Source organism: Stegodyphus dumicola, chromosome 7 (assembly GCF_044657685.1).
Source record: "Stegodyphus dumicola isolate Sdum_Otavi_A_Nest chromosome 7, ASM4465768v1".
Classification (NCBI taxonomy): Eukaryota; Metazoa; Arthropoda; class Arachnida; order Araneae; family Eresidae; genus Stegodyphus; species Stegodyphus dumicola.
Window position 1 is genome coordinate 81,349,863 of NC_140774.1, and position 15,302 is coordinate 81,365,164.

The window sequence follows — 15,302 nt, forward strand, 5'->3', positions numbered from 1 at the left end:
TACTTCCTGCTTGTAGCACAGAGGTGCACCATCTTGACATCTGAAAGACAAAATTGAGTCTTCCTATAACTGCAGAAAAAGCTAGATCCTGTTAAATATCAAGATATGTGTTGCCATTTCTTGGTTCTTCTACAAAAAAGAACACTTATACAAATTGGTCTCCAAAACTGCACAAAGCACATTCACTTTAGCTGAATCTCATTCATGCTGCAAAGTACAGTAAGGGTATTTTGACCCCCTGATTTGCAGATTGTGACAATTAACTTTCCTGCTAATATAGTAGAAAGCTGTCTTGTCACTGAATATGAGGCAACAGGAGAAAACCATTCTCATGTTCACATTTATTTTGCATGTTCATGTAAAACTTCATTTGTTAGTTTTGTCTCTACGATGTAAAGTTTGAGTCATCCGCAATCTGTACGTTAATCTATTGTTCTGTTTCATTTGCAATCATTTTCACAAAACACACCCCACTGTTGTTAGCTTAAGTCCCAGTTCATAACTAACTTTATTAGTAGATTTCTTTGGGCTGCACTCTGTCACTCTTATCTTTTCCACATTCTCACCGCTAACATGTACCTACCTAGAGTTTTTGCCTTTCTAAAGACAGCCTGTTTCTTCAAATTGGTGATACCATTTTTGAATGATTTTGTGAGTTTCACTATCTTTTCCAAATCGTCTGTAAAATGCATGTTGGACAAAAATTACTGATTCCGATTACACATACTGTAAGACTCAAAACGCCTTCTCTTTCTGAGCTGCCATTTTTCATTCTAGTAATCGCAGTGCCACCATACCTTCCATACTCAATACAGGCACCAGGGAAGAAGGATATTTGACTTTTCCTTCCTTTTAAACTTGTTCTGATACATCTCTGATTAAAAATGAAATTCAAAACTCAATACAGGCAGCAGGGAAGGGGGGATATTTGACTTTTCCTTCCTTTTAAACTTGTTCTGATATGTCTCTGCTTAAAAATGAAATTCAATCTTTTAAAATATTGGACATAATTTTGAATAATCCTGTATGTAAACACTCAAAACTTACATTCTCACACAAATTTATTATTCTTTATTTCTAAATAAAAAATCATTTAATCTATTGATATTTAGAGCAAACATTTTTCCTCCCTTTTTTCTAAGAAACTGTGTGTGAAAAAGTGAATGTGATGTAAAGATAAAAGTGATGTGATAAAATTACTTTTCAGTTAACTACTTAGGAAGAAGCAGACTTTTAAATGCATCTCCTTTTGTACATTGCCCTGCATAACATTAGATCCATCTAAGGGTTCAGAAAAACTCACTCCAAAATATTAACTTCTACTTAATTTTTGATTCCACCACAATCAAAGCTTTCTGCATTTTAAAAGTACTTAAACTGCCTTAACACTTTTGGAAAACGCTTGCTTCCTATGAATGACTGTCCATAACAGAACATGCTGAAAATGTGGATACTTCTTCAAAAAAAATTCACTTACATGTAACTTAGGCAAACTTTATTGAATATATATAAGTTTAATAGAAAACTTTAAGTGATGAAGCATTCCATACTTTTTCACTCAAGGAGATTCACAACACCCTTTTCTTGGAGAATATTCTTCACTGACCCCCTTATATTTTTCTCTATATTATACAGCATAAAAATATAATCATAATAAAATAATTGTATGTTACTTCAAAGATAACGATTAGACTAAGAATATGAATATAAATCTTGGAAAAAAATGGTTTATTGGATTTTATTATTTTTTTCATTTTACAATTGTAAACAAAGTTTCTGAAACAAAGTCACAGACTTTAATTCTACAAAATTTTTATTTCAATTAACGTGAAGGCTGCTTATTGATATATTAATGTATTTTTATTACTTTTTGACAGATTACTGCATTTTTTATTTGGTTAATTAAATCACCTCATTCAGAAATACTCAAGCTGTTTCATGTCCATTGTAAATTACTAATTTTACCAATGTCTGCTTCTTCTAGAAGATGAAACAGCCAGTAAGTTTTTTGGTAACAACTTTTTATTTTGCAATATTTCTCTAGGATGACTTCAATTCCAAAACTTAGCACACCCATGTGTTTAAAATAAAGACTTATGATTAAACATTCTCTTTCAACGTAATCAACATTTCTTGTATCACAATAGCAAGATCAGATATCTCACAATTAAGCAATTTGACAATGAGCCATGCTGGTACATTGTCATTTTCAATGTCAAGGAAGCGAACAATAAAAATTTTTTAAATTTTCCAGTTGGTTTGTTTGCACATAACAATATTTCTTCTTAGGAAATATATTATTACATGTAAGCCATTTGAAAAATTTTTCCTTTCTTCCTCTTTTTAATAATAGACAACTGCATTAGGTTATCCAAGTAATGAAATTCTCTTTGATTCAGTATTGATATAAGCACATCAATTTAAAAATGAAAACAAAAGATAACAGCATTCTAGTTTCAATGAGATTGATGCCTCTTCCTTGCAGTTTGTTTTGTGTGGCACTGAGCAATGAATATACACTAGTAAGCAACAAATTTGTTTTTCAACATAACAACCATGAAATTGCTCACAAGGCCTTTTGCGATTACTGCAATGAAAAGCCAACTCAGTAGAAACTCAATGCAAATATTAGCAGCAGGACTCTAAAGTTACACTGCACAAAAAAAGGGGGGGAGGACAGTTCTGTATCTCCTGTTCAACTGGGCCGATTGACGAAACTCAGATTTAGTTTTTCATGTCTTGAAAGTGCGACTTAGGATATATATAGCATTGTTCTAACATACATATTTTGACACAAAATGAGTCTTTTTCTGAAATAACATAGCAATTTTTTCCATACTTTGATTCTATGACTCAAATTATGCCTAAATATAAAATTTTGCAAAATTTGGTGTGAAATTTAAGGAGGAATTACAAAATTTAGCTTGGCATATTTTTTCAGTATTTCCAAGAATAATTCACTTGGTGAACTTCTTAATATATGGCAACCTATTTTCCTTTCCCTTCCACTGTAAAGGAGTGGGGGGAGTCACATTGTTTCCTACCTTTTTACATCGTGCATGAGCAAAAAAAAAAAAAAAAAAAAAAAAAAAAGCCACATCATTCCTACCTTTTTATATTGTGCATGAGCGGAAAAAAAAAGTCACATCCTTCCTACTCTCAAATAATTTTAACAAAGTGCATAAACTACATTAGAAGCTATTATTTCTTTCACCAAATATGCCAAATTTCAAAATGCGCCAATATATAAATTCATGTATATCTTCAGAAATTTTGAATATAAAGCTCTAATTTTTGCAGGTATACTTAGAAATACATCTACTTTAAGATGATGGTAAAAGCTTTATAGGTTATAATTCAAAATTTCTTCCAAAAATTTATAAAAATTATTTAAAAATACAAATTTAAAAAATCAATCATAAAAAATAGATGAATTTTATTTGGAATGAACCGAAATTTCGAACTGTTAAGGAAAGAATCAAGTAAGCAAAAAAAAAAAAAAAAAAAGATATCAATGAAATACATACCAAATTCAATTAACATGGAAGTGCTTAAATTCTGAGAGCTAATATTTTAAAAAGTACTCGTGCAATTTTTACAAAACTTTGCAGTTTGGCATAATTTGAGTCGTAGAATCAAAACATGGAAAACGATTGGCATGTCATTTCAGAAAAAGTCACATTTTGTGTCAAAATACCTATATTAGAACAATGCTATATATATAAATCTAATACATATACTAAGTCGCGATTTCGAGACATGAAAAGCGCATTTTGAATTTAGTTAATCGGGATGGGAGATATAGAAATGTCGGCCCCCCTTTTTTTCCCACTGTGTACATCAAGGCACATAAAATGTAAGGAGTCAGGGCTCACAGTGCACGGAAACTTAAAAAAAAAAAAAGAAAGGCACATTTTTAGGCATTCTTCTGCAAGTGAAATTCAATCTGTATGTGCAGTTATGACTACAATAAAACATCAGGATGCCTTTACACATGGTAGAATGATTGACAAGCTTGAGAAGTGGCATAGTTGATATCTGTCAACCAAGAATTTGGGACTGATAAAAGTTTGTTTTATAAGTTTGGAATGCCTTCCAAGCAACAGATACAGATGTAAAAAAAGATAATTATAGTCAGCTAAAATGATGACTGAAATATTGAATCAATCAAAACTAGAAAAAACCAGATGAAAAGAAATCAAAACCAGTCAGTGGGCAAAACTGCTCAGCATTTCTGCATGGCAACCAGATAGCAGTTGTTCTGATTTATTGTAACCTCTTTACTGTGTGATTTCATAAAGGTGGCCTATTTGCTCACCATTCTGAACACTGTCTGCCATTAACAGCAGCCCATCAGTGGCACTGTATACAGTTATGCAAAGAACACAAAGACTGGTCACCTCTTCAATGGAGTCACATCCTCTTTACTGATGAGAATTGCTTTAGCCCGACAAAAAATTCTCGATACTAGTTAATATGGTGATACTCTCTCATCCTACTAATATCAGGAAAAGAAATCATTGTGATCGTCCTGGCATGCTTATAGGGAGGCCATGATGAACAGATAGATGGAGCTCCATATTTTCGACATAGGCTCACCTACTGGAGATTGTTACTGTCATAAAGTTGTCCTCTCCTACATGGGGTCTCTTCTGGGTGCCATTGGTGGAATTTGTTTTCATGGATGACAATACACAACCACAAAAGACTCATACTGTTGAGGACCTCCTGGAAAGTGAAGATACCCACAGACTGGATTGGCCAGCAAGTGCCTAACTTAAATCCTATTGAACATGTATGGGATACTTCAGGGAGATGCTTAGTGGCAGGATCTTATTCTCTGGAAAACACCACAGAATTGAAAACAGATGCTCCTTGAAGAATGGGAAATCTTACCCCAAGGACTGTTAGATAATCTGGTGTTGAGTATCAACAGATGGTGCAATGCAGCCATTATAGTTAGGAAAGGTCATATCTCTTACAAAGGCTCTATAGATTGTTCTTCTCCCTCTTGACCAGGCAGTTTTTTATACCAAAAATAAAGCCTCAATAAAGCCTTTTTCTATTTGTTCCGTACTATATATATATATATTTTTTCTAATACTATCCTCATCCTTTAAGCATTATATTGTGCCTCTGAAGTACATACTTCATGTCTACCAGTTGATTTCTTTTGTGAAATTCCGGTCAAAATCAGAAAACTTGCTTAAGTTTTACATACCAGTGTCTATTAGCTAAGAATTTTTAATTTCTTAAGATTGACTGTATTATCATACAGTTGTGAACTTCACACACACACACACACACACACACACAAAACAAAAAACAAAAAAAAAATTATCACAGTAACTAAAAATGTCTGCAAAAGGCAGAAAACAAAATTACCCTTGGAGAGCTGCCATACGTTCGTTTGAGGGAGCAAATTGTTTAACTATAATCATTGTGGGCATATATAGACACACACAAAAAAAGACACTCATTGAAAATTTTATACCTTTATATCATCCGATTCGAACTATTGGTAGAAGACACCGTTTTGAATACTGAGCGAGTTCCAGACAGCCCAATATTGTTGTGTCGTAGGACTATAGATTGAAATGGTAGGTTTCCTGATTGAAGATTCCATTAAGTCAATTTAAAGCTGTAACGTACTGCACTTTGACCCTGGAACAAAATGGCAAATTTCTGGCCAAAGATAGGGAGGGTGTCAGCGTTTCCATGTGATGATCCCTCCCAATGAATGACCAATAGTGATGTCAAATTCTTGAAGTCTCTGTATCAGTCAGGCTATTTGAGATTCGGGATTCTTGAAATTTAACAGCCATTTCAACAATGCATAATCTGTGTTGAGAAGGAATTCAGCCATGCAGATAATATGGAAATATTCTATGAAAAGCAAGTTGTTCTTAGTGACACAGTAATTCCTCTCTATTTTTTTAGATAGACACTTGCTTCAGTATGCCAAGACACGTTCTTGACCATCACATTGCTCACATTTGTGTCAAAAATAAGTGTTTTGGCAAGCTGAGGATACGTCAGGATCATAGCAGATGTTAAAGCCTTCTTCAGTCTCTTAAATGCATCCTCTAATTCTTTGGTCCACAAGAACTTTTGTTTGCTATCTGTCAGTTTGTGAAGGGGTCTTGAGATGGAAGAAAAGTCCTTCCCAAATATCCTATAATACCTGCAAAGCTTCAGGAAACTTCTCAGCTGATGAACATCGTCAGGGCATCTCCAATCTTTAACTGATGACACTTTTTCTGAATCCATACACTCACTTTCTCCAGAGATGATGTTGGGCCCACCAGCAGCCGAGCGTTAAAGTCACTGAAGACTGATGGTTCGGCCTGAGGTTCAAACCCCGCGAACGGGCTGGCTGCATGGGCGTCTTCATTGTTTCCCCATGTGTAACGCGTATACGAGCCAGTTTCCCATAGAAAGTCCTCCATGAAGGCATCCCTCCCCTTAGGCAGATAGCTCTAGTGTGCTTTGCCATAATTAAATAAACCAAATCAAACCAGAAATGATGTGCCCAAGTTAAGTCACTTCCCATCTGAACAACTTATATTTACAGGACATCACTTGAAACTGCCTTCCTTTAATTTTTGAAGCACCTTCCTAATAGTTTTCTAAATGGACTTGAAAACTTTTTCCGGTGATGATTATGTCACACAGATAAATCAGACAGGCTTTAAATGAAACATTCCTCATGGTCTCCATGAGGCATTTCATTGTTGTCACACATATTACATAATCCAAACAGTATCACCTTTAACTGCCGACGTCCTTGTTTGGCTATAAGTGCTGTCTTTTCTCCGTCATCGAGGTATATGTCTACCTGCATAATATCCACTCTTTAAATCAAGCATCAAAAATCACTTGCTTTCAGAAAAAGAGGGTCCAGGAAGTCATCAGTTCTCGGAAGAGGGTAGCTGTCTTTCTTTGTAGCCTTGTTCGACTAGTTCATTGGAAATCTAGTAGAACCACCTTTCAGACCGGACGATGGGAAAGGTCCAAGGACTTGCTGAAGGCTTGACAACATCGCTTTCTTGGATGTCCTTTAGAAGTTTCCTACCTCTTTCTGTTTAACAATCAATAGACGTCTTGGATGTTGGTGATATCAATTCTATGCTGTGCCAAACTGGTTCGACCTACATCAGATGACCAGAAGAAAATTTCTTGAATGACATGTTCGGTGGCATCACTCCTCACTTCATTACTTAGTTGTGCTTTCTGTAATAACTCAGATATTTGGGTCTCCGAAGATACAGAGATTCATGGATTGTTTAATACAGGTTACTGGAGTATGTGCTGTAACCACTTTGCCTTTCCTAATGATTTTCCCTTTATCACCTATACTGGCAATTTTTGCAAGAATGATGGTAATTGTAAGTCAAGGACTGCTGAGGCTACTAATACTCCTCACAGGGTGTTACAGCTCTTGGGATATTCGATTATACCGTACCAGAAATTTCTGTTTTTGGCTATGGATCCAGGAATTAAAAATTCTGCCCTTGTTGCTAATGTGATATCGTCTTGAGCTTTAATTTGATGGGTGAATTTAACTCCATCTTTTATTATGAATAGGGTTATGTCCTCAAAGATAAAATGCAGTTTATTTTTGAAGGCCAAGGAAAAATTATATTTCCTCAGAAAGTCTAATCCGAGTATATAAAGGTTAGTAATATTTTCTACATATGCCATGCCACGGTAGGTGGCAATTCTAAACATGACATTTCCGTTTTGATCACGTCGATTTTATTGACGGACACAATCTGAACGGTAACACAAGGCACTGTCCAGATGAGTTTACCTTTCAGTTGTTGAGCCAAATCTTTTTGAATGATGGTAACACTGGCTACTGCACCGATGGTCATACTGTAAAGAAGAAACTCACACTGATATGCCCCATGATGAAAATTCCATTACTGCCATCACTCACTACATAAATCTGAAGTGCTTTAAAATGGGTCTTCTCATAATCTGTACCCTCTGCCCCACAAGATGGTCACTAATTAGTTTCACTCCTTCTTGCTGGGAGCGGTCTTAGCTTCTGTGCCTTAGAGTGTTCTGCAGTTCCTTCGTACATGGCCTCCAGCACTGCAGTTCAAGCACTTTAGGATCAGTTTCTTGTCACTCGTGTTTCATCTCAATGCAGTGATTTTTGCCTGATTAAGTCATCTAGTTGAGCAGTCACTTGATCCATTGCTTCCTAGACTTGAGAAATTCTAATTGGGAATGGAAGAAATTAATCAAAACATTATAAATACATTTAATTTTATACATACTTCTGCAGGCTCCAAGACGGCACCAGAATACGCATACGGAAAAGGTCCATACCACGCAACCAATCTAGGCTGTGTAACTTCTTCACCTTTAATAACAATTTTTTTATCAGACCATGTTGTAGTGTAGGATAAGATTTCAAAAAATTCATCAGCAATCTCCTGGGGCAAAAAATCTGGCTCATAGATAATCCTTTTGAAACAAAATAATATTGGAAATAACTATATTAACAAAAACTAATGAATAACAAATTATTTAAATAAAGGCAACAAATAAGGAATGTATGATATCTAAATGAAAAAGAATGATTACCATAATTAAAACAAACATATTCAATTGTAAATTTCTACTGAAAAAAAAAGAATAAAATTAAATTATCTTTCCATTTTTCTAAAAATTGATAAATTTACTGAATAAAATCAACATATTGATACTTCATTATAATACACATTTACTTAAAATAGCATTTAAAGTTATTTGTAGATATTTCCATTTTTATGCTCTTAATTTATACAGTCAAAAGTCTTTAATCCGGACTAGTCGGGACTTCGGCGATTCCAGATTATAGACCATCAATTTAAATCTGGTAAGATTGCATGCAGAAATTACAAAATTAAAAATATGAAACCGTAATTTATGAAATAAAGAGCAATTATGATTTAAAGGGTATCAAAATTTACAAAAAAAAAAAGGTTAATATTTATTTGTTTACTTTATTAAACATTTCTTTCAATGTGCACATGCGTAAAGCATACATTATGCATAGTCGAAATTAGAAAATTGTAACCAGAAAACTATTTGATGTGATATTTATATATTCGTGATATTTATAATGACGAGGAATTTGATTTAAATCATATCAAAGACGGAATACATCGAGATGAAATACTACATTTAGTAAAGAATTATAAGCCAAATAAAATAAAAACATCTGCCCTGAAGATAAGGATAGTGTTGACAGATCAACTTCCAGTTCATTGCGCGCCACAACGTTCTAAATATTGGTTCTAAAATATTGTTATAAAAAATAAAGCACATACAAATCATTTTATGCCAATAACACTGCAGAAAGTGCTTTTAGGCTTTGAAAGTCATAAATAAGTCACAATGATTTCTGAATGCATGAAGGAATGATATTTTATTTCATATTTTTGAATTAATTAATCATTTTTTTAAATATTAAAAAGGAAACTTTAGCATTCAAAAACTGAAAATGAGTAAAAATTTGTTGTTGCAAATTATAGTTAATAGAATTTTTAAACTTATATAGTTAACTATTAAAGGTCACTATTTAATTATCTCTTTTATAAAGTTGTATTGATAAATTTTCATGAAATATATAGTCAAATGATTAGAAAAGGGAAGATGAGAAACTGCAAGAGGTTACCTATATTAAAATTGTTTAATTAATTATCGAACTGTAAAATTATCTTCTTCACTTTGTTTATTCTTCTAGTAAAAATTAAATCTTAACATTTGCCCCTGCTGAAACATATTCCTCTACTGAAATGGTTTCCATTGAGCGGTACAACCCAGTGAATGAGTTGGCTGTATGATATTTTTGTGGTTTTTCTAGTACATGGATATATGTCAGTTTCTGAGAAAGTGCTCCAAAAATGCATCATAAGCAGCTAGCCTTAAGTATTCTTTGCCAAAACTAAAAAAAAATCCAAATTTGCTCCTGAAATATTATATATCTACCCCCAACATGTTCCATCAGAGCTATTCAATATCCAAATGATTAACTGCATGCTGTACATGAAAATGTTAATGACACTTTAAAACACATACCAAACTGAAATGAAACAAGATTTAATTTTTATTTAAAGAATATCAGGTTAACAAAGTGAAAGAAATTATGATTTCATAATTAATTTAACAATTTAAATGCAAATTACCTCATGCAGTTTCTCACTTTCCCTTGTCTAATCAGTTTCAGACTACATTTTTTATGAGAAACTGCCAATACTTTATAAAAGAAATAAATTATCCATTATTAACATCTTAAATCAAAAAACCTGCTTGAAAAAGCTGTGCTATTGATCGACAACGCACCTTATCACCCAGCAACAGGCGTGCTAAAGTCTTCTGATGGATAAATTTTTGCAAAGTCTCTCCCCCCAAACGTTACTGCGCTAATCCAACCCATGGACCAAGGAGTCATTGCAACAATTAAAAGAACATACTGAACCAAGCTGCTAATGACCAAAATTGAAGAAGGTTTTGATCTGAAAGAGTTCTGGAAGCACTACACAATCTTGGACAGCATCTACGACATTACATCTGCTTGGGACTCAGTGAAACCGTCAACCCTCATAAAATCATGGAGAAAACTCATGCCTAACGTTGAAGCCAAGAACAACCTAACCCCTTTGAGTTGTGAAGAAGAGAATGAAGATGTAGACACGCCCACGGCAACTCTTGCCGATATGGTGAGAACGTCGATGCTGAAAACATTAACGAGTGGTTGGAGTGTGATGTCAACGAACATGGCTTTGAACACTTGACAGATGACGAAATTGTGAAGAAAGCAAGGGAATAGACCGAGAACGAAGGACAGCGAAGAAGAGCCCACTGTGCAGATGCGGAAGACTCATGAAGCGGCTTTGCAACAAGTCAACGGACTGCTGAGCTATTTGTAAGAACAAGACGACGCGGAGTTGGCCGAGAAACTTATGCTATGAAAAATGCAATCTCGGATCAAGACACAAATGACTGATTTCTTCAAAAAGACGTAGTTTTACATTTATGCTTTTGTAATTACATAATACATTACTGTATTAAAACAGTACATATGTATTAATTTTTCTGTGTATCCTTGAAGCCTTTCGTAAGTACAAAGCACTTTTCTGTTTTCATTAACAAAATGCATTTTAGGTTAGTTTTGAGTGATATACTAAAATATTAAACGTTAGTTAAACAAACAATACTATGAATACTGCTTCCTAAACTCTAGATGTAATTGTATTTCAGTTGAAGAAACTTTTTACTCGTGTTTCTCATTTCAGTCTTCTTCTTAATGTTATAAACTAACATGAGAGACAAATACTGGAAAAGCTCTATTGAAAAATTCCAACAATATTTTTTTTCAATTTATTACATAATTATTAAATAAGAATAAAAATTTAAAGTCAATAAATCATACTTCTATAATAAAAATAAACAGTTAAATACACTAAAACTTAATGGTATATTAATTGTTTAGTGAAACTAATCAGCTTTTATATGAATAAAAAAGTTTATATTTACTTATACTTTAGAACAAGTAAATTAATCTTTACTCATCCAGCATCATTTTCAGAATATATGACTTGACTGATACTCTAGCACTGGCCAAAACTTATCAGATATATATCAATATTTGATATTATACAATCTTCCAAAATAATAATAAAAAAGGCACCTTTTTTCTTTTGCATGAAAATATAAACAATAAAACCAAAATAAAGTTATATCAAAAGTTTAATTCAAATATAATTCAAAGTAGGACAATCGGTCTAAGAAATACATGACATCACGTTAGTTTAAATAGAAAATGCAGTACTTGTCCTCGCTGGCACTATTTTGCACACCTGCCTATTTCAGATTTGATAGCATTTATTGATTTAAAACAGTTGAAATTATTCTTGAATATTTTTTACGATTAAATGCTGATTGTGCAAAAAACAATGTCTGAGTAGCTTTGTTTTGCTGACCATTTCAAGCAAAAGAATAACGCAACTAGCAATTTTAAAAAATTTTTTTGCCTTTTAAGGACATCAGTTAAAAACAACAAAAAAGGCAGGAAATAAAGTATACATTTTTACTTCATAACTAATGTGAATACAATCAAGTGCAAACAGAAAAGACTTCAAATAGACTACAGAAGAGTTAAAACTGCATAGAAATATCTAACTGCTAGTGGAAGTACCAGATGCCAGTTAAGTTAGATTGAGAGTAATGTATCTAACAACAGAGTGAACGATACCGCTGTAATTCTTCTCTAATAATGATGCAAAAAATACAATTTATAGTCATATTTTTTCAGTCTCATGCAATATGGAACCCAAATAAAAAATTTCCATAGAAAAATAAACTAATTCTCTCTCATTATATCAGCAACAATGGCATGTTATTTTTAATGATTTTCGTCTTTCTAATCAAAATGGTCGTAAAAGCTCATGTTCCTTCCAATATTTCACCTATATTCAAATTTAGTCAATTAAATGCAGCAAAAAATTGATCATAATTGATCAGAAATCAATAATGCAAATAAACATTCTTCTCTCTATATATAGATTTCATAAAGCTTACAAATTTTTTATTAACAGTTTCTGCGATTTTAAAGCTAGCAGTACCAACACTTTCCAAAATAAAGCATTTTTATTTCCAATGCAAGAAACTGTTGCCACTTGAAAAAATGAGTACGAAAATTAGTGTTTTCAGAGTTTTTAATTAATATCTCAGTTGATTAAAGTCTTACGAAGATGGGAACAGTGCGAAATGGCTTCCCACGAATTTTTGGATTCAGAATAATGTATTTAACATTTGGCAATGCTGTCACATTAAAAAAATGTCACATCAAAATGATTTTTGAGAATTATTGAAAAATCATCTCAAACAATATTTCTAGTCATTTGATTTTTAAACTTATAAAATCCAATGTTCTTTCTAAATATGAGATTTTATTCAATTCTTGTTCAATATGACTTTCAATTATTATATGAAATAATCATGAAAATAATGATTTCATTAATCATAGCAAGAAAGCATTATTTCAACAGTTTGAATTTCATTCAAATATGCACTCAACTAAAGGGACTGTGAAACTGTTTCCAACTGCTTTAGTGAGCAACTTCTGTGCAGTCTTATTTCATTCTATATGTTTAACAACTTCTAATCATTCTGAAATTTCTTAAGGTGATCTGCAATTTATTAGCAAGTCTGAGACTAATTTATTAAAAAGATGATTTTTTTAAATCATTCTGGGAATAGATAAATACTAAATTTTCCAGTTTGATTTTGACACGCTTTTGACACATTTACTCTGTATGATGATAAAGTAGATTTAACTAAAGTTTCCGAAGTTATGAAATTTAATCAATACTGCCAATTAGTTAGTTCACTTCATAATCTCAGAATCTACCTCGGCACAATATGGTGACTTTTTACAGATGAAATGATAAAAGTTATTATTGGATGCAAGTTAATGGTTTTCACGACTAAAAAAGATTCCCAAACTAACAATATTTATTGTTAGTTCGCAAACATTATCACCATATGAAAAGAAAGCATACTTTAGGAATTTAAAGTATAAATTTTAATTATAAAAAAAATTCTTCAAATCTTTATGTAATATTTTGGGCACTATTCTTCTGCCTAAGTACACAATGATCTATTATCACTCAAAAAAATTAGAGAACTGCAGAGACTTGACACTCCTGCAAACTTTGGCTACAGTGGATATCTATGAAATGTACCCCCTCGTTGTTCCCTTTACTAAAGTTTTGGCAAAGTTCTATATTCCTGAAAAAATTTTACTTCAGTTTCTGCTATTGCTGGCTAATTCCTTAAGCCCATGTTTTAAGTCCTTAAGCAAAGTTTAAGGCAAAGAATATCGTGATTTGTTTATAAAACCTATAAAACTTTAAATACAATAAAAAGAACACGTATGGAAATGGTGATGTTGCTTAACTGAAATCTGTTATGAGCATGGTTGCACATTCCAAAAATTTGGCAACTTCTATTAGGATGTTTGCAACAACACATAATAAATGCACAAATTCCCTTCTGTTTCTGGATTTTTTGTCACATGTAATGAATGCAACTTCAATACTGCTGGGTATTGTAAACCCTTCTGCTAACTCTGACATCCAAATAGTCACGCATCTCAAAAACTAAAGTGGTGGACTGGGCAAGAATGTTCAGGGAAGGACAGAACGACCGAGTGATTGTTCCCGTCCTAGTTAAGCACATACTGGACAACTGCACAATGGTGAATGAGGATGTTCATGCAAATGGATGTCTCACTATTTGATTCACAGCGGATGAATTCAACATGAGTTACAGGACTAAACCAAAGATTCTGATGGATCTGGTATATCACAAAATATGCACGAAATGAACTCCCAGGATGTTGATGCAGGAAGAATAGTTGAAGTGTCAAGAATTTTGCTTGGATACTGAGGTGAAGGCCACCATCTATCCATGTTTTGAAGGACAAACTTCAAAATTTTACATTGAGTGCATTTAGATTGGTCACACAATGGCACAAATGACTGAACTAAATCATAACGAATGCCATCATGTATAAAATGTAGTTAATACAATTATTACTTTCATAGATACTGCCAACAAACGGTTCTAGAAAAAAAAAAAACCACAGGAAACATGCTCATAGAATAATGCTCACAGGTATAAATGCTCCCAGGAAAAAAGCCCACACAGAAATTTACTCACTTAGAAATATGCTCACATGGAAAAAAGCTCACATGGAAATAAGTCCACTGATAAATAAAATACATAGAAATATCCTTACATTACTCAGTCTTGAACATCGTACATATACTTGAATTGTTTAAAGAAAAATTATTTGATCATTTGAGAAAATTATTGGACAAATGCTCACATAAACCTTTTTAGGGGCAGTATATAAAAGAATGAAAACTATAGTAAACTTTTGCATGTACTATAATATTTTATACTACTGCCCCTCTACAACATTTTTATTCCTTTAACTGCCAAAAGTTAATTTTTGTTTTTTTACTCTATTTTTGCATAGTTTTGATATGTATCTATATAAATTGGTGTTTGAATGTAGTTATTTAAGTTTGGAGCCAAAAAAGTTCTAGAAGACCACAGTTTCCAATCGAAGTGTGGATTCATTATGAATGCAGCCTTCGAAAAAAATCTCCTAAAACCAAAAATTGTTACGAAAGCTGTCATAAGGTACTAAATTCATTATTTAATTGTATCCATTCCAGTATGTGGTTTTTATTTGATGGACTCATAAAAGATTTAGCCTGTCAATGTTTATT

General features: G+C 32.9%; 1 protein-coding gene across 1 annotated transcript in view; it reads right to left on the reverse strand.

The window, feature by feature from the left end:
* The window catches only part of LOC118193944 (uncharacterized), a 61,037-nt gene that overhangs the window by 24,730 nt on the left and 21,005 nt on the right, over nt 1-15,302 (reverse strand). The window contains exon 6 of the mRNA XM_035365109.2: nt 8,289-8,478. Coding sequence (XP_035221000.1) covers nt 8,289-8,478 — 190 coding nt within the window. The remainder of the gene's footprint in view (nt 1-8,288; nt 8,479-15,302) is intronic.